This window comes from Alosa sapidissima, chromosome 21 (assembly GCF_018492685.1).
Source record: "Alosa sapidissima isolate fAloSap1 chromosome 21, fAloSap1.pri, whole genome shotgun sequence".
Classification (NCBI taxonomy): domain Eukaryota; kingdom Metazoa; phylum Chordata; class Actinopteri; order Clupeiformes; family Clupeidae; genus Alosa; species Alosa sapidissima.
This window is the reverse complement of record NC_055977.1, coordinates 12,273,529-12,298,435: the sequence shown is the minus strand read 5'-3', so window position 1 is coordinate 12,298,435 and position 24,907 is coordinate 12,273,529. Positions and strand designations below refer to the sequence as shown.

Genomic DNA, 24,907 nt, shown 5'->3' with positions numbered 1-24,907 from the left:
TTTACTTACATAAGTTGAATTCTTTAATATATAACTTTAACTAAGTTTGGAACCAGTCACTAATAGTGGTCAGCTCAGTGCCTGATGGACAGGGTGATGTTTCTACACGGAGGTTGTTGATAACAATTCCAAAGTGTCTGAAGGACCTCGATTAAAACCTCGTAATCTTTCAAGGTGAATTTGGAAAACGATCAACTGCCAGCCGAAATAGGGCCCGCAAAAAGAACTGCATTTGTGAGAACATGAACTTTCTGGTTGACCCATTTTTTTAACATGGCTTTCTGACAAACCCCTTTCCCCTCAAACAGGCAGACATGCACAGACACACACACAGTCAGAGTTTCTGTTTTGTTTCTTGTTTTAATGTAAAGCATACAGCAGTGAAGAGGAATACAATCCCAGTTCAGTTTAATGCAAATGTACAGTGCAAACAGAACTACAAAGGCCAAAGCTCACCCTATACACTCAGTCCACTACAGAGGCTTTACGGACAGTTAGTTAGTTAGTTACAAACACAAACAGAGAAATCAGAGGTCTAAAAGAGGGTTGCAGATCAGAACTAAAACATGGGAGGCAGGAGGGGCTTTCTCGAGAGGCGTCTCCCAGCAACAGCAGTTTCAGCACACACCAGCACCACATGCAGGTTAGTTGAGAGGAAGCAGTCTTTTTTTTTTGGTTACCATTTTCCTGTAGATCCTTTATTAAGAAATGAACATTCAATCCACCATTTATTAGATTTACAGCACAAATACATTAGTCTGTCCATCTCTCTCTCTCTCTCTCTCTCTCTCTCTTTCATGCTAAAACATTTGTATGGAATTATAACAAGTTTTCATTGAAATGCATCTGTGGCCAAATCAATGCTTCCTCCAGCTTTGGATGCATTTAATAGAAATGTATTTAATAAATTCTACACCACTCACAGCGGTAATACGTAGGCAATTAATTTGACTTCAAATATGTTAACTTCCAAGGGTACAAGACAACGGTAAGCCTAAATAAAATGTAGCTAACTGTATCGTATTGACACATGATGTTTCCGGATTTTGATAGCATCTCATTACTTCTAGAAGTCAGATTGTTTGCGATGATAATGCTCTATGCTAATCTTGTGAAAGCAGCCTGAAACCACTACAAAGTTTACAGAGAGAGAGAGAAAGAAAGAGAGAAAGAAAGAGAGAGAAATAACCAACCAATACATTTGCCCAATTCCAGCCTAGCCTATACAGTCTCTGCAATAAATATGTCAAATATAATTACAACTACACACATTGGAGAAGTGTCCAATGCTTGTTAACATGTTAAAATGCCTCATGTACATAACTTCCGAACCCCTCAGAGTGCTTGGTTAAAAACTAAACAAAAACAAATTAATAATACTTTCAATACTTTTCAAACTTTCACATTAGTCTCAAAAAACACAACACTAAGACCGCTACGTTAAAAGAGACAGAGGACAAAAGAGATACAGAGAAGCAGCAGGGGGGGGGGGGGAGCGACAGGCGGATGACAGGAGGGGGATAGTGGGAACATTTCAGTGATTCTGACGAAAAAGGAGAAAGCAAATATCAAATACGGAACACAAGTGTAACAGGCCTTTTAAAAACGGCAAATTTCTGGTCAATCACCAAAACGAAACCGCAACCTTCTCCCTCACGCCTGTGCTGGGAGTGTTATTTAAAAGGCCTTTTCCTCGAGATCAGTGTCTATTTAGGAGTACAAATGTCTAGCTCTACCGGTGTAGATTCTCTTATATTATTTTCTCTTCTCTATGTTGTCTACTGTTGTTCCAAACAGAGTGATTGGTTACTTATACAGTGATGTCTGCACATTCTGTTATATTTCCCATGTAGCACCACTGGGTCGGGGTTGCACATGGAGAGCAGGCATGCACAGAGAGAGAGAGAGAGAGAGAGAGAGATAAAAGAGAGCGGACGGGAAAAAAGGGAAGAAAGGAGAGAGGAGGAGAGCAGAGGGTTGAAAAGTGATGTGCTATTTACAGCTTAGCAAGAAGCAGAGGAAGTCTGTCCTCAGATCGGTCTGTCCGTCTGTCTATCTGAGCAGTGTTGCAATCAGCATGCACAGGAGGTTACACTGAAGGCTTACAGAAGGGCAACATGTGGTGCAAGAGTGAATTAACGGGTCTGATTTTTCCATTTTTTTACAAAGAATTACACCCGTTTTGGTGTGTTATCTGTTCCATCTGCAGCCTTCAGAGTGCTGAGCTCAAACATGCATCCCTCCGGCTTCTCTGACAAGAGGTCGGCGTCTCCAGCGCAAGAAGCGAACTGTACAGCATGGAGCACAGCATGGTGCAGAGTTTCAACAAAACCTTACACGGATAAAGAGTCTGTGGCCAGGGGTCTCAGACTGATTTAAGTGGTTAAATAATAAGGATTTAAAAACTTGCACTTCTCATCTGCTCTCCACAGGGCAGAGAGGCTCTCATTGGTTGGTCTGTCTGTCAGTCAATCATTCAGCCAATCACGCCTACTCTTACTGGCGGGCGGAGGGAGGATGGAAAATGAAGGCGGAGGTGCAGGGTTCTTTGGAAAAGTTGTGACGACAGGATAGAGAGAGACAGAGAGAGAGATAGAGGGAGAGGGAGAGAAGAAACAACAACCATTCGCTTGATTTTATTTCCCCTTCCTTCCACACCGCACACGCGCTTCTCCTCCTCTCCACTGAGGGGCGCCAAGCGCTTACTCCCTCGAGCGGCCTACGATGGCCAGGATGTAGAGGAAGATGTTGATGATGTCAGTGTAGAGGTTCAGGGCGGCAAAGATGTACTCCTCTGGGCTTAGAGACAGCTGCTTGTTGCCCAGCAGCAGCTGCGTGTCCACGGCCAGGAACTACCAAAGAGAGAGGAGGGGTCAGATAAGGCCAATATAGCAACAGCAAATATATGCAGACACAACCACACACACATGCACGCACACTAGACGAAGGATGTACCCTCAGCAAAATTCATCTGCATTGCATACAAATCCAGACCAGTACAGCAACATAACACTTCATATGTCACTAGCACATCATACATAGAAGTCCCATTTATATATATAAAAAAAAAAAAAAAGTCAGATTAAAGGTCAGCTTCGAAAAAACTGCAATGACAGCTTACGGGCATGAGGAAAACTGACTAGACTCGCAATGTTATTAAAAGTGCTTTGGTAACATGGAGAAAATCTCTACTGAGCGACATCTTCGTTTACCTCTGTTGTAAACAAATTTCATAAAGTTACAATTTATACAGTAATATATCTTACTGCAGTCTTCTTCTGGGTACCTCTAACATTTTAATACCTGGCCCAGGTTGAAAAATAACAGTTTCCCCACAAGTAAAGTATAAATTCTTTTTCCCTTGGGGATTTTTCCTTGGGGATCAATAAAGTATCTATCTATCTAAATTCTGGTAGTCATTGTGAACTTGTGACGTGATCTGTAATGCTTCTCTGTTCCAAGTAGAACTTTGACATTGACAGTGTACACCAGTTCTGTACCAGCACCACATTGCAGTGTGCTGAGAGGGAGAAACTAAACATTAAGAGGCTTTTCGTGTAAGTCGATGCAGCAGTGTTTCTCATGGCTGTTGCTTAGTGCACACATTAGACTAGTTTACCTGGTACACTGCCACACACACACACACACACGCGCACGCACGCACACAGGCACACACACACAGACACAGACACAGACACAGACACACGGCTCTAGACTTTCATCCCCTGGACATGTTTTCATTACAAAGACCATCAGATATAGTATGCATGTATGGATTGATTGATTTTATATGTGAAAATGCAATATGCCCAAGCCTGTCCTCACTTTTCCACAACAGTAAGCACTCCTCATCCGGTCTCATGTTAACCTTCCCTCCTTCCTGCTTCATTTCAGCCTTGCCTGACAATGTAGCTTCAGAGAGCCCAATGCACCTCAGTAATGAGCCAACAAGCTGAGGCTGCAGGATCTGCGCACGTCTGTCGTCTCATCCCTCCACCCCCCCCACCCCTCCTTTTCCTCCCATTCTCTGTGTTCCCTCATCAGTCTGCTTTCTCTCTCTGCATCTGTTACGCTGAGCTCATCGTTTCCATGAATGCCCGCGATCAATCCAGGCCACTAATCCAGCATCTCCAGCTTCCTCCCTTCCCTTCCCTTTCCTTTCCACTCTCTCTCTCCCTCCATCTTCTCTATCTCTACCATTCCGATGATCATTCCAAACCCCTACATCACGCTGCACTGACAAAGCTGTTTACTTCCTTTGCTCCATTTTGGAGTCCCCTCAGAACGCTCTCTGTGTCCCCCCTCGCTCACCATGCTTTTACCAATGCACTTTGTACGGATACATAACAGTTTTTAAAGGGGGCATTCGGGGTAGCCTGTGTGGTGCTGTCATTTATTTTTCCACAATTAAAGTGGCCCTCTCTTCCCTCGTTTGCACTTTTCCATCCTGCAGATGAAATTAGGGCAGTTTGGGGCCAGAACGCTGGCCAGGACTCAGGGAGGACAGGGGCTCCCTGTCCAAACCTTCTCTTCCTCTCACCCTCTTCTTCACCCTCTCTCTCCTTCTCCCCCTCTCCTCTCTCTTTCTTTCTCCCTCTCCTTCCTCTTTCTGTCTATCTCCCTCTCTCCTCCTCTCTCTCTTTCTTTCTCCCTCTCTCTCCCTCCGGCCTCACTGCAGCACTCGTTCCCCCTGGCTCCTCCGTTTATAAAAGCTCCAGGCATGCACTTGGGCCGTTTGCCATCTCCTCACTGATTAAAAGCTGGCCCGTATAAAGTTTGCACATTTTTCTTACGCTGGCAACAAAATATGTGATGATTCAACACTTGACGTCTTCTGCAGCTACATGCATGCACTCTCAATTCTTATGAGGGGTATAGACCCTTTCAACAATAAAAACAAAAACAATGCTTGGACGTTCTATTTGGTTCCCAATCTACTTCCTCTGCATTAAGATAACATATGGAATGTTAAAACGGAAGCCTTGTGGGGCCAACTATGATGCTGATATTGGAACTCTCTTGAAAGGGTCTATACACTTTAAGTTATCCACAGTATGAAGTCACACCCCCAGTAACACATATATGCATTAGATCTACAGCTTGTTTATCTTCAGCTTTGCAGAGCCATGCTGACCCATACCAACCTCCTATCCACACACTCACTGACTGACTCCAATAACTGTTTAATTCTAGGCGCTAGATAACAGCTGCGACACTTAGAGCTTTTCTTAGATTACGCACAGCCAGACCCACTGAAGGCTGATCACTGAGTCACTTTTGCAGTGTCTGTCACAGAATATGGCACCATAGCAGACCATCTAATTTGTTTTCCAAATCAGCATTTTAGATTTGCCTGCTTCTACTGCAATCTGCAAGCCATTCACATGGCTTGTGTGATCAGGCAGTGAAGGCCTATTTGGGTTTTCAGCATAGTATGGACAGTAGGGGTGTAAAGATTAACCGATACGTATCGGTATCCGTTAACGTTTAAGATAGGGCTACATCGATACGTGAAGCCCCGTATCGGAAAAATACTGAAATGAACCGGTCGTTATATCGATTTACTTGTTACGAATCGGTTCACAACCTTTTCTGCTCGCTCAGACTCTCATTTACGTTCCAAGCAGCGCGTTCATCCCACTTCCGGTTTTGAAACTATACGTGGCACGGAATTGTGGGTAATGCAATTCTTTTTGCAGTTCAAGAATGGAAAGCATTCTGAAAGATTTTTTATAATTTGCTCAAGGTGCACATTCATTTTATCAATTATCATGGTCATGGTTGTCAATTAGGCAAAAAAATGTGTGAATATGATTTTCTAAATTGAGGTTTGTTTCATATACTGTATTGAAATGAAAAAAGAATTGCATCGAATCGCATCGAATCGTACTGAATCGTTTTTTATAAACATGTATCTTTTCTTGTATGGAATCGTGCCCATGTATCTAGATGCGAATCGTATCGTCTTTTACATGAGAGATTCACAACCCTAATGGATATCATGTTTAGAACGGCTCACCAGCCGCGTGCTAAGTTTTGCGATGGAAATTGTTTGTCCACGACACCTGACACAAGTTATCAAACCATATATGCAAAGCACTATGGATATTGAGAAAAGGACTAGTATTAGTCTGCCATCTCCGGTGTAATCATTTAACCATTCGCAATAGGCTGCTCTCCTAATGCCTGCAGGCCTTCTGAGTAAACCAGTGGTGTAGGATCCAGGTGTGGTGTGCTGGTGTCTCTTACGCAGGTGAAGAGCAGCGCGCCGAGCGAGGCGTAGACAATGTGCAGGATCTTGTGGCGGATGAACATGCAGAGGATGGAGAAGAGCAGCAGCACGATCAGACACACGAACAGAACCCCGCGGCAGGAAGTGAAGTCGTACTTGCTCTGTGAGAGACCAATGGGGAAGGGGACAAGGGAAAGAGAAAGAGAGAGAGAGTGAAACTTCATGGTTCCAACCACTGAAAAAAACAACCATGTCAAAATGCACGTCTACAGTCAAATGCACAAGCCTGCGATCAAAAGTTTAAAAATTCCCCTTCACTGAGCTGAGCACAGCTGCAGTTCACTGGCTTAAACTGATGAACATTTTAAGAACAACCATCCTTCATATGTAACAGTAGAAAAGGCAAATGAGGAAAAGCAAATAAGGCCTCTGGTGTTCTTTGATGAGCAGATGGGAGGCAGACAGACTGGCGCGGAGAGGGAGGAGCGGGAGGCTGACCTGGAGAGAGAACAGCACCACTGAGAAGCAGACCACTGCGGTGATGCCCACAGCCATGATCACAGAGTCGGTGTCGTAGAAGCTAGCGATCATCCCCACCATGTAGGACAGGCTCAGAGTCAGGATAGACTAGGGAAAAAACACACAACATAATCATCAGTACCATCATCACTACCACAATCTCACACACACAAACCACTATCATCACCACAACCATCTCAATCAGTATCATCATCAACAAGACACTGGATAAATGTTTTAAAACCACAACCTAAATAACCCTGTATGCACAACAGCACTTTTTCCTTTCTCTTGCTGCCACAAAAATTTAAATTGAAGTTAAAATTGAAACCTGTATGGTTGCAAATTGTCTACTACATAAATATTGTATTAGTTGTATTAGTGTTCTACTCATCTAATCACCGATGACATTTAGGCCCGTGAACCGGATCTCAGACTCAGATTCAGTCACGGAGGCGTTTAGAAGTCATAAGCAAACCAACAACCACACATTCAAGCACAGAGAAGAGCTCCTACCAGGGCTATCAGGTTCCATGGGTGTTTGCGGCGGAACTCTCCACAGCAGCTCAGCACAATCAGGGACACGAAGAAGATGGCGTAGGACACATAATACGTCCATGGGTTGCGGCGCACAAATATCTTGGCATCTTGATGGAAGGTGAAGACGGCCACGAAGGAGAAGGTGACCAGAAGCTGCACGGTCAGGACCAAGAACACCTGAGGAGATACACATGGCAGAAAATGAAAGAATGTTTGAATCAGTGGCAGTTGCTGCTCTTTGGAATAGGGGAAGCTTTGATAAAAAATGGTCAATTATTAAATTAATATTATTAAAGGGACACCAAGGGCAAGCCTGATGCTTTTTCTCTACGAAACTCCCCCTCGCTTGGTCTGAAGCTCTTTTCCTTTTCTTTGCGTCTTCTGTCAAAGGTTTTCGTTGCTTCTTCGCCGGCTCTGCCATTATACACACGTTTGCAACAATCTCTAGCGTTTCTTTAGCCTGCCTGCTTCGGTCGGCGGGTAGGATACACTGAACTTGCAAGCGGGATATTCTTCCTACAGGCAGTAGGGGCGGGCGAGAGAGTCTTCATTCGCCCTGTAATGAGTCATTTAACCATATACCGACTTACGAAGATGAGTAATTAACACGAAAACGTTGCCTGGTGTCCCTTTAAGGTGCTATATTGTTCATTGAGGGAAAAAGTTATCCCAAAACCCAGATTGGAATAGTAGGCTGATATAATACAGTAGTATTTGATGACATTTTCTGTGATATTTTGGAGGAGGCTGAGCTTCTCCTGTAGTCTTAGAGCAATCGCCTCTGGTTTGAATGGATGTAGTGAACACAGCAGCTCACAAAAGCGTGTAAAGCATGTTCTTTCACTGCAGATAAAGACAAACTAAAATTTGAATGGCTAGGCTAGACCTTGTCTTGTAAAGGGACAATCTAATGAGTCTAGTAAGCCATTCACCATTATGTTTCCGCGAGCTCTGGACACTCTTCACAGTGAATGGCAGGCCATTGTCACCCCCATCTGTTCTCATTTATTCTCTCACAATAGAGGAAGTGCTACCCTCCTTGTGCAGTGAAAATAACTGACATTCAAACTTAAAACACACACAAGGTAATGGGGTGTGGGATCCCAACTCAATCATAAGCTGACAGCTCTCTGTATGAGCTACATTACAAACTGTAGGTCAAATTAACTGCAGAATTTTAATGGTGACCTCTGTCACCAAGTTACAGCCATGTTGACAGGCCTGGCTAGGCTTATTTAGAGCACTACAGTATGCATTCATTCTCAGCTGTCATCAGGTCGAGGCTGTCCAGTGATATAGTATGTGTTCAGCTTGCATATGCTCATGTGACCTACATCATATTTCATCATCTTTATTTGATTATTACATCATTACAGAATGGTGTTATAATTAAAGTCAAACATCCTTACTGACACCAGGGATACCGCAAAAGGGATTCCACACATTACATTATTTACAGATAACTGTGAACTGATCAATGATTCTGAGATGAATGGATACTGACCCGTTAAATCTTTCATGTAACCAGTTACAATACAGCAGTTACATGGCCTCTGAACACTGATGTGACAATGACCTACATCTCCCAGATTCGTGCCAGTTCCATAAGCCAATAAAAACATGGGCCTACTAGTCTACAAGTGACAAAATGGAGTCCTCAGTCCTTGATATTTATTTAGTTTTACAGCTAGAAAAGCACAATAAAAAAAGATTTGTACCAAAAGAGTGACATTGAGGGTATTATAAACTTTACTTGTGTACCCATTTGGTACTACTCAATTAATGTGCCAATATCTTAGTTCTCCACATACAATGAGCATGATGATATTAAGGATAGAACAAGGGAAGGATACAATTGTCAGTCATGTTCTTACTTTTTTCCAATTTAATTTTTGTATTGCTTTTTACAATCATATCACGATAACAACACAGACAACAAGACAAAGACAAGGGGAGACAGGAGAAAAAATCCCTGTTTTTTTTCTAGAAATGGAGATATAGTGTCTTATGAAATATGCGCTGTTTGAGCCTGTCACTCTTCTGACACTTACATTTCTGGGTTAAAGGACTTGTGTAAGATAAATATTGTTTTTCTGTTCACAAAACCACATTTCTGCTGCTGTCGGGTTCCAGAATTCCTCCTCCTCTTGGTCGGTAACGTCTGTGTCGCCATCACCGACATATTCGGCACTCTGGCAAGGACGTGCCCTTTTGCAAGCGCGACTCAGCCCATCACCCACTCCACTCGGCCCGTGGTGGAGATGAACTCCCTCCTCAGCATGGTGGTCAGTCACCCTTTCTAATTTTTTTGACCTGGCGTGTGGACCTTTAACCGGAGGGTTGCCGGTTCGAACCCCGACCAGTAGGAACGGCTGAAGTGCCCTTGAGCAAGGCACCTAACCCCTCACTGCTCCCCGAGCGCCGCTGTTGATGCAGGCAGCTCACTGCGCCGGGATTAGTGTGTGCTTCACCTCACTGTGTGTACACTGTGTGCTGTGTGTGTTTCACTAATTCACGGATTGGGATAAATGCAGAGACCTCACGGGATCAAAAGAGTATATATACTAGTTCCCTCAGTAGAGTTGTTAAATCTCCATTGTTTTGTTTTGCTTTGTGAAAAGAAAATATAATCAATTCTTGAATAAGTGCTTTCAATGCTTTCAGTGCACTAGACGAGGTTCCGTCTACAAGAAGAGGGCGTCCAGACCGATCCACAACAGCGTTACTAACTAAATTGAAATCGCCAGCCATAAGGATGGGATAGTCTGCAAATTCAGCTACCAAAAGATTCAGTTTAGACAAGAATGGACTTTTTTTGTCCTGTGTTTGGAGCATAGATGTTTACTAAAACACATTTTTCGTTTTGCAACACACAGAACAGGATTAAGTATCTACCGTCCTTATCAGATATTTGTTTTATTAATTGAAATGAAAATCTCTTAGAAATCAAAGTTGATACTCCTCTGAAAGCGCCATTGCCTGGCCCACCCATCCTTGTCTCAACTGATTCTAGTGCGTTCGTGTGGGTCTCTTGTATCATCGCCAAGTCACATGACAGATTTCAAGTGGGACAGGATACCATATCTTTTAGTTTCATTGGAAATGCCATTTACGTTCCAGCTAATCATATGGACACCATTAGAACCCATTATACATGTGCAACTCTAAATCGTCCCTGCAGCTACAGAAGGGTAAGTGGAAAAAACATAAACACAAATAACACAAAATACCTACAAACATCACAGATGCCATAAGGCAAACAACAAAAAAGGCAATGGATACAGAGTCCATCACCAGACCTTGAGCATAACAAGAGGGCATCGCTGTAGTCCAACCCATTCCGCTCAATCCTCAAAATCCAATGACCTGCGGAAAATCCACTTAAGCACCAGCGTTTATGAAGTTCTGTGTTCAATGTAAGGTCTGAATGAGTAGGCTAGCCTAAAAAAAAAAGTCACACAGTTCACAGTTCCCCGTTATTAATAAACCCAACCCCTCACATATTCCCATCCCTTTTTTTTAATAGGGAGTTTAGGACAAATGCCAAGGCTATACAATAAAGAGAGGGGGGCTTACTAGCGCTCATGCAGTTGAAAGGCCTCACTGGTGATTTCATGGTAGGCCTAGGACCAGTCCTTGAAGGTTTCAGGAAGTTTCTCCTTCAAGTCTTCAGCAGCCTCCACTGCGTTCTTGTATATACTCGTCACACCCTTGATAGTGACAATGAATCGTGCAGGATGCAGGATGCCATAACGCACAGACTTATCTGTTTGGAGCATCTTTCTGATGTTGTCATATCCCACTTGTTTTTTCCTGATCTTCAACGGTAGATTCTGTTGTATCCAGAATGCTTTCTCTTCCCAGAAGAGTTTCTTTTTCTTGCCCGCTGACTGTAGGATCTTCTGTCATTTAATCTCAGAATACCTACGATGTAAGGACGGGGAGGTTCACCGGGATCCGGTAGTGGTCGCCGGGTACGCCGTTAGCTCTTAATTTTAGGAATCGGTTCGTCGTCATTGAGATCTAGAATGTATCTCAAAATGCCATCCAGCACACCAGGAGTTGATTCTAGACCTTCGGGTAGGCCCATGAACATCAGATTTCTCTTCCGAAATTCAGTTTCCATATTGTACATTTTTGTTTGTAGAGCGCCCATATTCTTGGTCAGGGCTTTCACCTTTTCGCTATCGGATTTGATATCCGTCTTCAGAGTTCCGATCCTAGTTTCCACGTTCGAGATTCTATTGTTCATGGCTAGTGTGTCTTTCTTCAGATCTTTAACTAAGTTAGTTACTTCAGTCATTTGAGAGGTGACTGAGAAGATGGCGTGCTAATCACTCCTACACACCGCTCTCCTCAAAATGTTTGATAATGCAATTTAACAGTCATTTAACCAATTAAAGTTCGAGATTCGTGACGATAAAAGCACAGTCATAAGATCTGGCTGTATGTCTATTGTTGGGCCTTCTCGTGAAACATGATCTATAGCAAAAACTAACCAGCGGCGTGCTGCAATCAATCAAATCATGGACAACGAAGAGACACCTGCATGGGCGCAGCACCTTCTGACTGAGTTTACAAATCTTCAGATCTGAGTTTTCAGATCTTTGTTTGATACAAAATTGTCAGTCATTTTCAAAAGACTAAAAAGGTATATGGGATAGCCAATAGGCACATGAAAATCTATGTGGAAGAATTTCAATGTGTAGATATTTAGTGTGCAAAGTGTCAGTGTTGTGCCAACTGTTTAAGAGTCCAGTCACTTTATCTACCCAAGATGAGTACAGTAAGCACCAATACCGAAGGCTGCATTTGGTTCATGTTCTCCTAATACACAAACACGCTCTCCTTACCTTTCTGATGAAGGCCTGGCGGATGGTCTTATCCTCAAAGCCCGAGTTGGTGAACTCCTCGTTGTCATAGTATGAGGGAGGCCCGTTCTCGCCATGGTAACCAGGGCTGTCCATCATGGGTGCTGCGGGAGGGCAGAGAAAAAAAGTTTTTAGAAGGACAGGGCTGAAAGGAGGGGGGGGGGGGGGGGGGGGGCAAGGTGACTGTGTGGACGAGAATACTAAAGGGATAGCACCAGAGCAAGATATCTGAACAGTGAACACATCACACTCACATTCACTGCTGTTCTCATTGTTAGTCCTCACAAATGGGTCTTTTAGATATTAATTTATTAAGCAATGAAACAAAACAACTTCAAAACATGTATTGCTTTTAGTAAATCATCTCTAAATGCTGTGGAAGAGCAGTCAATAATATCTGGAGGACAGAAGAATTTATAATATTATTACTGTAAACCTAAATTGTTTTGTCAACATTCAGATAATGTCACAACGGTGATCTCATGCTAATGGGAGTCCCTGCTCCCTACTGATCACTTGCAAACTGTACTCTACTATTCAGACACAGTAGAACACATATCGTAACTCCCCCTATTTCCACCGGTCCCGTATTTCCACCGTCTTGCGTGTATGTGTCACTTAATATCCATTTCTATACAAACCAAGACAGCGGACTCCTATAGAAACGCAACCACCCACAACATAGGTGTATCTAAATTAGCTATGTACCAAAAATGACATTTTACCGTGACTCGAGGAGCTGTAAACAGTGTTGTAAGGCTGCGTGTACACAACCGCTTGGAGCTCCAGTGGAATTTTAATTTCACGACGAGAATTCTCGGTCTAACCGTCCATGTGCCGTTGAAACGGTGTAAATAGGCGACCCATCAGGCCAGCACTATAACTCCGAGCGTGGTAAACAAAATCGGATATTTCAGGCAGTAAATGCTCCCGTTAAGAACCAAACCAGATTTTGTTCAAATCTACACAACTATGGCTACTGAAAAATGTAAGGCTCATTGAGTAAATGTTATTTTGAAGTGTTAAAAAACATCGTTGTTTTAGAATTTCTGAACAAAAGTGGTGATAATTGGGGGTGTTACGATACAGCAGTGGTTCTCAACGGGTGTGTCGTGAGGCAAAGTGAGGTGAACCGTGGAATTTTGAGGGACCCAATGTATTTTTTTATACAGGCTCGTAGTCATAAAGTGGTTGTTATTCTATTGTTGTTATTGTTGTTAATATTATCATTATTCTGTTCTATTCTATTCTACTCCATTCTATTGTAATTTATCCTAATAGGCTACAGATCGATCATGCAGCTCAGTCAATATTATGTGAGCATATGCCTGTCGCTGTTGTCTCAGCTCAAGAACACTGTACAAAAAAAGTACGGGCAAAGGGATGAACCCCCCTGCTATAGCCTATAATAGTGTAATAATATAGTAAGGTGGCATTTTGGTTTGACTTTGCCCCAAAAAGGTTGACAACCTCTGCTCTACAGACACAATATGATCAGTGCACAAAGGAGAAGCTGTGTATTGCTGCTTTCTCAGAGAAACCAAGATGGGGATATTTTGCCCTCGTTCCCCATTATGAAAGGACCCATCACATGCTTTCACTGCTTCTAGCTCTTCCACTGATCGTATCTGCGGATTTCACTAATTGGCCACATCCAGCAGCGGTAGTGCAGCGTAGTGAGCTGAATGATGCTTAGCATGATGCCAAGCTAAAATGAACACCTGCAGCGCCGCAGGCTTCAGTTCAGCTGGCTGGCCAGCTGCGTTTCTTTGCAACGGCATCATGGCAGAGTCTGGCGTTTATTTTCAGCAACTGTCCTTGTTAAGGACTGCAAATGTGAGCACTCACAATTCTCACTTTCATATTTGTATCTAATTGAGCCTAAGACAGGAACACTGAAGCTTCCATTCAACACATTTAGCATTATTGAACACATACTAAAAATGCATCCTTTCAGAGATCTTATTGAAGTATTCGGAATAACTGAAGCCTACACTTCAATCTTTCAGCTTTACATGAGGGCTTTCAAAACTTCTTCTCCTGGGAGCTCTCCCAATGTCCCCACTTCACTCTGGGAAGTTCAGTTGTGACATATGGCCCCCTAAACTCTAGAGTTCTCCCACTTCCCAGTTGCTCATGAACGCACCATTAGCGGAGTGTGGCTGCAGAGCACACAGAGGTTTCCCCAACGCTGGTAAAATCTGAACAATAGAGGAATGTGCTTGTTTAGAATGGAAAACTGCAGTAACTGGAGCAAGTGGTAGAGCCAGACCTCAGAGCGGATGGTAATGCCACCTGACTTGACATGTTAGGCTGCTGCAGCGGAGCCCAATGGCTGCTGCTTATGTAAGGTGGAAAGACAAGCGCGGGAGTTTCCACATGGAGAGCCAGCTAGCCATCTCCCCGTCATACTGGCGGCTGCTGGACTCCAATCAGGTCACTTATGCCTAGTCTTCAGAAGGCATTTTTATGGCACTGTACATTGTCAAAACTTTATTTTAGAACTGGGGGAAAAAAGTGTGTTTTCAAGTAGTTGATGCATTGCAGGGGATTGAAGTCAATGAGCCAGACGCAGCTACTAAATGGGGCAAGTTCCTACAGTAAGCACAACACTGTTTATAGCCAACAGTGTTTATCCGGAGTAGCTGGCTGGCTATAGTCTAAAAACAGATAATCAATTCCCTGCTGGGAACCAGTGACGAGAAATCTGAGAATTAGGTAGCACTAGGCACTCACCATTGGGGTTGGGGACAAAGGCAGGCTGTGGTGGGACCTGTCCGTACCCTGGCCCTGGGTAGGGCTGCTGTGGGTAGGGCATCTGTGGATAGGGCATCTGAGGGTAGGGGGCGGCTTGGGGAAAGCCTGGCTGGGCGTAGGGTCCTGGGGCTGGGTATCCAGGTGCCCCAGGGGACCCCATGTAGTTTGGTGGAGGCGCCCCAAACGGTGCAGTAGGGTTGGGCTGGCCGTAGACGTTGTTGTGGAGGGGGTTGCACTCCCCCATTCCAGGGTAGCCGCTCTTGTCCTGAGACATCACTGCTACTTCCACAGAGGTCCTGTGAGGGAGGGAGAGAGAGAGAGAGAGAGAGAGAGAGAGAGAGAGAGAGAGAGAGAGAGAGAGAGAGAGCAAAAGAGTAAACAAAACAGTATGTGACCGAACTGAAGCAGAGCTGATGAGTCATAGATAAATCCCTGTCTGTGGGGGGTTGTGTCCATATGTCTCCAAAAGTACAGCAGATGCAAACAAGACTAATACAAATACACCAGGGCATTAAGCCATGAAATATAACCCCCTACTCATCTCTAGTAAGCAACTATGCCTTCTAACCAGTACTTAAGTAGGCCTACGGGTAAAGAGACTCAAAGAGACAGATGATGTTGGCAGCATCTCTGATGGATTTATCTCATGTTTCACACCACATGCAAAGGAAGTGTTGCCTTGGCCGCAGTAAGCGCTATAAAGTGGATATCAATGGAAGTTGCCGGTAAATGACTTAACAAGATTGAATGCACGGAGCAAGGCCTGGGGAAGCATCCAAGATTGGCCCAACGGTTACTAATTTTAATTTTTATTAACCAGAAACGGCTGGATTTGGAAAATAAGCATTCCAGAATGCCCTGCAATACTCATAGAGGGGAACCATGAGATATGTATTCAGTTACAGCTTCTTCTACAGTGAGTTTGTGCTACTTACAGTTGAAACATCCACTAGTTTCTATACCAACTGGGCTTCGTCCAACCATAGGATGGCACAGGGCCCCAAGGTTTCCATGGGGTTTCAGGTGGCTTCACCACTATTTCCCTTTAAATGTGGAGGTCTGATGACCACACAACAGGTGGTGCCACTTTGGAATGTTCTATCTGAAAGGCCATTGAGGGCCCAACTTTAGTTCTTTTAAATGCACTTTGGCAGATATAAAACATCCTAATGCTGTTCATGTGAATGGGTAAGACTATTAGATGTTTGAGGTTAAATGTATGAATAAATGGTCTTTAAACATATTTACTTCAATCATTTCATGCCATATCAAACCACCCAGAGGGGTTGAAATTATTCAAAGTGCAGACCTAACATTTGGGAATTCTCTGCAAGTTTAGGATAGGAGCACCTGTATTTTTTCAGGGGAATCTGAGAGGGTGCCCTGGGACTTTTTTCATTCTCCCCTACTGAGTAGGCCATACCCAATGTTTTCACCCAAATATCCACTTAACAACTCCTCGTGTGAACAATTAAGGCGATTGCTTACTCTGCACTAACTTTACACATGCCAACACTACATTTCATCCTTGGATATTTTAGTTTTCTCTTCAAACAACTTTTTCACACAGATTGTCAGAATGATATCTGTATTAGCCGCACACGCACACATGCACGCACGCACGCACACACACAGACATGTTCTATCACTTAATCTGTCTTCCAACCCCCCACCCTGTGTGGTATTCTTCCTCACTCAATCCCTTTGTAGGGCGGCACATTGAATAACAGCAGAATTATGTAACCCTGCCCCATTTCCTCTGGACAGCCAATCCCATGACCTTTCATCCCGTATGTGCTCTTAAGGAGACGGCTTTCTCAAAAACAAATACAGACACACTGACATACACACGGGGTGTCAGTCTTTCATTGTAAAAATGGTTGACAACTTTCTGTAATCCTTTTTGTTAACACCATAACTAGCCCCTGAGTTCTTTGACCAAAAGTTGGTTGTGTAGTACGCAGGTACAACAAACAATAAGTTTTCTCATCTGTGCCCATACAATGACAGCACCTCTTTGACAATTGGCTTTATTCCCAGTGTGACTTGCTATAAGCCAAAATAACTTTGAAAAAAAGGTTGATAACAATCATACTGTACTCCACACTCTACCTTTGTGATTATTATGGGATGTCTGGCCCATATAAGGTAAAAAGCCTGATGTATATGTGTAAATGCAAAGATGAAACTAAACACTCTGATTGACCTATGCTGATCAGACCACCACAGACGGTTCTACCTCTCTGACAGCCAAACCTGCCTATGAAAGCCAGGGACAAAGGTGAAAAAGATTACACAGATTTATCTGTAGTTGTCCTTTGTCTTCCCAGCTTTTTCTACACTAGTCTCTCTGCCGTCACGTCCTTCCTCTTTAAGTATTCTGATGTCTGTGAAGGCCTTAGTGGCCTCAGCAGCCTGAGCTTTCACTGCAGTAGTCCTTTCTCTTTCACTCTTACTACCAAGAGCATGTTACCACATGAGCTTAACCTGCTCTAATCTGGAGGCCAAAAACATTTATTGTTCTCAATGTGCGGAAAGATCAAAATGATGATTAGATGCTCCATTTCCTGGAAATCTCAAATCACATGGATCTCATAAGTCACAGTGCAGACAAACCCATGCGCACATGCAAAGCCTAAATGTCATATGATCAAAAAGCCTAAACACATTCAGGCTCCAGTCCTCCACACTAATCGATACTAATCAACCAGAGCAAGCTACCGGTAATCAGTTTCATACAAGGCAAATTTTTAGTGAAACAGAGACACGAAGGCTCACATGACGTGGCATTAAAGGATAATTCCGGTTTTTAGCACTTTGAGTCCCTTTTCTGGTTTGGTTTGGATGAACTAGAGTGATGGACACCGAAATTTTGACAATGGGTCCTGTCTTGACTTTTCTGACTCGTTTTGAATCGCCTTTGACTTCAAAGTGGCTGCCTACAGGCATGCACAACGTGTCCTTAAAACAACCCTTAATGTTCGTTTTTCAAAACTGTGCAACTCACCGAGTGGTTAATAGTGGTGTTCGTTGATGTTCCAAAACAAGTAGCGTAGCAAAATACAGTTTTTGTTGTGTTTTATTTGTCATTTTGTAAAATCCCATTGATTTCTGTTGGAAGACTCATTGCACGATATTACTGCGCCACCGGAAACGGGGGCTGTTAACATTTGGTTGTAGTCTTTCCGCGAGACCTTTTTTCACTGTCTATGCTTCAGACTCAAATATTGAGCGGAAGTTTATACGCGGTTGTGAGGTGTGATAGTTCCACAATAGCAAATAACAAGACTGGATATCGTACATTGCGCCGATATATTTGATTTTAATAATCAACGAACACCACTAACCACTCGGTGAGTTGCACAGTTTTAAAAACGAACGTTAAGGGTTGTTTTAAGGACATGTTTGTGCATGCAGCCACTCTTAAGCAGTAAAGGCGATTCAAAATGAATCAGAAAAGTCGAGACAGGACCAATCGTCAAAATTTCGGTGTCCACCACTCTAGTTCATCCAAAACAAACCAGACAAGGGACTATCCTTTATTATCCTTTAGGGAATTATCCTTTAACAGGGGAGGAAGTTGTTTACCCTGATAACTCGAGGGCAACCAACAGACAGCACGTGATAAGATAAGGCCTGAGTCATCTTAAAACTGAAACATGTTTGCCTTTTGGGTAATTCTGTGACAGTATCAGAATGACCCATGACCAGCCACCAGTGACATTGAGCATTTTTTTGTGATGATTAAACCGCAAAGCTTGACAAAAGGACTGGAAAGCATTGACCTTTCCTTTCAGCTGCAGGTCACCGGTGGCTGGTTGTGGTAGGTGCGGTAGGCTAGATGCTAGATGCTAGCACTGGCCAGAGAGCAAGAGTGCTGATGGGGGAATGGGCAAACCAAACCTGCTGATGCTGGGGCTGGACTGATGGTTATCAGGAGACCAACAGAACGGACAATGCTTTTGAGTACAAAGCTTTATGTGTGGAGGGTTTAACACACAACCACACACACACACACACAAACAAACAGGATCACAATTTAAAAAGTCCCGTCACAAGTTAAAACACCAGCTTAGTTCACTGAAATGATGCTGATGATGTGATGACCATTTCACCGATTTAAGAACACACAGGAAACAGTGCAGAGACACAGAGACAGAGGGAGCTCACTGCACTGGCAAGACAAACTTTCTCCTGTCATCATGAACTCTCTCTCTCACACACGAGCACGCACACACACACACACACACACACACGAAATGGCTGCCTGCTTTCGAATGACCCGAATTACTGCACTGAGCATCAGAGGTGTGTGTCTGTGTTTATCAGAAAAGGTAAATAAAACAGGCATCCGTGTGCTTCACACACACATGTTGACAGGTAAGTAGGTCTACTACCCCACAGAGAGGAACTAGGTCAGAACACTACACACACCTATCAGTTCATCAACATCAACAAGAGGGAGAGAAAAGAATGGAACAGCTGCACTAGAGTGAAAGAAAGAGTGATGCCAGAGAGAGAGAAAATGTAGGGGGGGGAGATTAATGTGACCATCTTAAGACGAGCTGAATAAATAAAACAGACAGACTACAAAGACTCAAGAGGAGAGAGAGAGAGAGAGAGAGAGAGAGAGAGAGAGAGAGAGAGAGAGAGAGAGAGAGAGAGAGAGAGAGAGAGAGAGAGAGAGAGAAACAAGAGGAAGGGAAAGGAGAGAAAGGCGGGCAAGGGTTAAAGAATTGATAGAAATCCTCTTAGGGTGGCTGGTAAAGCCAATGACACCATCCAGATCATCCTAACACCCAGCATAAGGAGGCTCATTGGATGGGGGTCGTCTGCTGTGATATAGACACAGGGAAGGTTCACTAGTTTGTTGTTTGAACAGCTCTTAACTTACTACACAGGCTTTGGGTGGTCTTTACAGTGCTTTGCTGGTCTTTTAGGTAGCTAGCTTGCTAGTTAGACCAAAATGTGCATATCGCTGCTTTAAGCATTTTCAGCTGTTGTAGACAGAAGGATTTTAAAACATATTTCAGCAATGGTCTAAACAAGTAGATATTCCTCAACACTGCATTGCCCAGATTATGTGGACAGACCACTGCCAAATCTAGATTACGATGACGGCTGGGCGCAGTCATGATGGAAAGTGAGCTGGTGACATAAAGTAATGGAGGAGAATACCGCTGACGGTTCCCTCTCAGTGTGCTGCCGTGCATGAAAGCAGAGTAGCCCTCAAACAGCAGTACAGTCCTCACCGAAGAGGGCCAGCCACAACCAATGAACTCAGAGCACTGCATTGCAAGCACTTTGACCCAACTGCAACCACAGCTAATCACAATAGTCTCTATGGCAACAACAGGCACAACTGCGCATATCTGGCCCAAACTAGCTGATCTTTACAGGTAAATTCACAGCACTAGAAATAGCACAGCACTAACATTCATCTTTAACCAAGGGAATGAATAAACTCACATCCAGATAGATGTCAGAGCAACTAATCTCATGAAGTCATGCAGGTTTAAACCACTATAGACATGTGACTGTGGCTCTGTAATGGAAAAACACCTTTGGGGACAACCTTGAAATGAATTTTTGATGGCGAATGGTGGTGCAGCAGCACAACAGTGGCAGGGCAAGAGGACCTCACTCACCAAGACCTAAGCACTGATCTCAGAGGAGCACCACCAGCATGCTTTCCTGTTTCAATCATAATTTGGATCGGTGTAATGCAGCAAAACAAACGGCACTACAAGACTGCACAAAATGAAACTAAAGCTAAACTGCGTGAATATCAACTCAAACACCCTTGAGGAATGTTTGAGCTCAAAACAAATTCTCTGAGGTGCATGGCCGACAACTGTACAAAAACAAGTGCGAATGCACTGCCAGCAAATTGTCAGTGGTGGGGAAAGAGTCTCTATTGCGTAAACCAGTGGTTCTCAAAGTGAACCCGCCCCACTAGAGAGAAATTGAGAAATTGAGACATGATACATGGGACTTGAGACATGGGACTCAATGAACAAGAGTCTTTTTTGTGTCTATATTAATGCCAAAAACACACACACACACACACACACACACACACACACACACACACACACACACACACACACACACACATACATAGGAGTCATAAATAGGCCTACATATGAAGTAAAACAACATCAGATCCAGGGGACTGTAACGTGGGACCACAACGTGATTTTAACGTTACCAATTTGCTGGGGTGATGGGGTCAGATGGAGCTTGTGAATTCCCCACCTCCAAAATGGGGAATGAGGAAAAAAGTTGAGTACCTCTGGCTTGAATTAACAAGAGACATAAATCTTGCCACATTTCTCAAAGAAACTGTTTTTTTTTTGTTGTTGTTTTTTTAATTGCCTCATAATGGTCCATGTAAATTCGACTACAACATGCCAACGACAGGTTTCCATTCACCCTTAAATTGCAGGAAATGTGTTTCTGGTAGTCAGCTGAGTAAAATGCATCTCTAATGTACTAACCAGACCAGTTTCATTGCATTCATTTGACACCGGTCATGTAGAGAATGTTGTAAATGTTGCCAAGCCAGTGTGTGGTTGTCACCTACCATTAAAGACCGAGAATTTTCTGTGTATCCCATCATTGTGCCTCAGTGTAAAATGGGTATTTCTTTAAAATATTATTAAGCCACAATAAGGAGGATCACTTATCCATATGCATTTTTATAGGGCCTAAGCGTATAGCCCCAAACACTCACCAAGAGATATAATAAACTATTATATATAGAGATATAATAAACAATAAACTATTTAATGTATGGATGGATCAGGTCATACAGGCTCACAATGGCAGCATGGCTATAAATGTAGTTTCAGTTTAAGCTGTTGTCACCCACAGAGATTTCAGAGATTTAGGTCAATGAAGTCAGTTGGTCAGGCCGCACAATCACTCTCCTGAATATAAACCTGGGTCACTGTCAACTGCTGTAACTCATGAGTCACTGACTCATATTATCTTAATAGTTTGGCCCTTTTCTTTGTTTTATTATTCTTCATCAATATTTTGGTCCTCGGTGAGGCTACACTCTCTCTCCCATCCTATTCCTCTTCCTCTGTTATTCTACAGAAAAGCAGGGAGCCATTAAAAGGCTGATGTGGAGCTTCGCTCTTTATTTCCATGGCTGCCGTGCTGATGGGGTAATCCCTGGCCCAGCATCAAGTCTATCATGGCTGGAGTGCTGGAGCTCCAGATCCAGAAATACCCCGGAGATGAGAGCCAACCTGCTCCCTCTCCGTAGCCTACCTTCACTCTGTTTACAGCTCCAGTAAGGCTCATCTACGACTCACACACCAGATGTCTAGGCTACCTCTCGCATGTTCCACTGAACCTGAACTCTACGCGCAGCAACAGCCAGATAAACCAACTCACAACTGTCAACCACAACGTTGTGGTTTTCAGTTTTGTCTTGTTTCTTAGACTGTGGTAGTACTAAGTGAAAGTGTCTATACAAACTACAGCTAAATATACAGAACCTGTCAGTGTATGCATATAATCCACAACCAGACTTGCACTGCCATAACAGACAATATTCATTTCCAATTATATTAAGCTGCAAGGCATTCTCTACTGATAATATCTACAGCTATAGAAAAAAATTAAGCGACCACTAACAATATCTCTGATGTCATCCTACGAGAGACATTCGAATGAGTTGACGGTCATATTAAAAATTAAGAGACCACTGCAAACTTGAATTTGACAGTCAACTCATGTGAATGTCACTCAGCAACAGTAGGATGACATCAGAAAAATGTGCAATGATTTCTCAATTTTTTTCCAGAGCTGTATGTAACACGTCTTTCTTGTTTACACATGGGAAGAGAAGACTGCACTGTACTGTACACCTTAAAACGGTTGTCAATTTAGTTATAACTGATCTGCTAGCTGTGGGAATCACTATATGTGTTGTTCAAAAATGGTGACATTTAGAATAATCATACAATCGGAATCCACCAGCCAGCCTCTGGATCTCTGTAGTACAGCAGGTCAACAGGGAGAATGTGGGTGGAGTAGGCTAAATATGGAAATAGCTAATTACTGACTTAAAGCTTGCTTTTCTTGGATCACTATGATTCAGCACTACCGCACAGGCAACACGGGCCAAACTTGCTTACTGTGACTCGCATAAAGTCATGTTTGTGTGTTCCTGAATGAAACAATGTTACAAATAACAAGGAGGACCAGGGTGTCATGGCAGACGTGTTTCTCAAATGTGAAGTCACTACTGGAAACCTGCCATGGTCGGCTCGTAAAGTGAAAGTCAGGAGCAGCGTAGGGACTCATTTATTGCAACTGATGATTAAACCGCATGGAAGAGAAAGCGCACCACTCCACTGCAGAACAGAGCTAAGCAAGATGTGAAGTCCAGTTCGATTTGAAATTGATACCGTGACGCCACATATCCCAGGGGCTGCGTTAAACAGAGCCGTCAGGCATTTTAAAAAGAGCAGTAAATCCAACAGGGCATGCGAAACCGGACCAAAAAAAAAAAGCAAGCCAGAGAATAAAAAAGGCAGTGAATAAGAATAACAAAAGGCAGCAGCTTGCCGTTTAAAGCAGATATGTCTGATATACAACCATATCATCGCGTAAGTTTCGCATATATTAACCTGAACGGCAATCTTATGGAAAAAACTTGGAAATCATTCCTTGGTGTTGATTCAATCACCACACCAACAGGAACACTGTTCTACTCAAGAATCTGTTACTCAACGACGCAGTCACTATCAGGATAACAGCTTATCATCAAACTACAACTGTCAGGAGTTAACAGATTTGGCATATATTAGAGCTTTAAGTAATGGACCGTTACTTTTCAAGTAAATAATATCCTTCTAAGGCTTGATGTCATCAGTGCCGAAGCCTACGTGTTATGCAAACACAGCTTCTAGAAGAGATATCTGCTACTTCATGCTAGTGAGATGTTATAAAAGGGCATACTCTATTATAAGAGATTAGAGAGTATGTCCTTTTAACTGAGGCGCATAATACCAAAACACAAGTTAAGCTCGTGGACATGAAATAATTGTCTGGCGAAATTAGTGTTATCCTTTTGAATAGCCATACAAGAGACAGTAGCCATCTGTTCTTCCCCTAGCTAACTAACGTAATTTCTATGTAGCACTAGGCAAATAGGAGTATTACAGAGAAATATAGACCTTTAACGTCCATAGCCCTTTAACGTAACGTTTAACGCTAGTCCTAGATTCCTAATCCTGAAGACAACCATTTGTACACGCAGACAACTGCAGCTTGTGTAACCTGTCATAACATATTCATTCTATCGTATTCCTTACATTAATGTTGTTACATCAGCGCTGACCACGTTGAGGCACGATATTCGGACAAAATGACCACACCACACAAATTTAGGGCATCATGCAATGTATGTTAAATGTATCAGCTGTTTAGACCGTTGTTCATGATTCTATCGCAAAAGGGCTCTTTTTTGTTCATCAGATATTACAGATATGTTAGCTGCGTTGGTGTTCGCGAGCCAGCTAGCAAACTGTCGCTAACGTTAACGTTACTTGACCTGCTATCCACGGATAATCGTGTTTCATACGTGAAATGACCACAAATAACGTAGTATATGCATCACCAGACTTACCCTTAGTATGTATCGCGACCTCCTCACCAGTATAAACGACAAATTTATCCAAAGTTAGATACAGACCGAGTGTTCCTGTGAGTTATTTGTTTATCACGTTGCGTTTTCCGTTTCGCCGACGGGAGATGCGCGTTGGTTGCTGCTGCTGGCTACTACCCCCCCAACAACTTAGACCCAGCACGTGACGTCACTCAGGCTGGTGTCATATGATAACGAGGTTCTTTCTGGGAAATAACCAAATACACTGCTATTTCCCAATGTATGTAAAAAAAAAATTTCAACTACTTTATAAACGTCAAACTGCCACTCCAGACTCTAGATTCATCTGTTATTTCACTC

The 24,907-nt window shown here is 43.1% G+C and overlaps 1 protein-coding gene across 1 annotated transcript; it reads right to left on the bottom strand.

Annotated features, from left to right (window-relative positions):
- Positions 1-340: 340 nt before the first annotated feature.
- grinaa (glutamate receptor, ionotropic, N-methyl D-aspartate-associated protein 1a (glutamate binding)) lies at positions 341-24,748 on the bottom strand. Its single transcript, XM_042077712.1, has 7 exons — positions 24,569-24,748; positions 14,899-15,215; positions 12,145-12,266; positions 7,268-7,468; positions 6,731-6,859; positions 6,250-6,393; positions 341-2,852 (listed from the first exon to the last, which is right to left on the bottom strand). Exons 2-7 carry the CDS (start codon positions 15,191-15,193, stop codon positions 2,703-2,705), a joined length of 1,041 nt encoding a protein of 346 aa, XP_041933646.1. The 5' UTR covers positions 15,194-15,215; positions 24,569-24,748; the 3' UTR covers positions 341-2,702.
- Between the last annotated feature and the right edge of the window lie 159 nt (positions 24,749-24,907).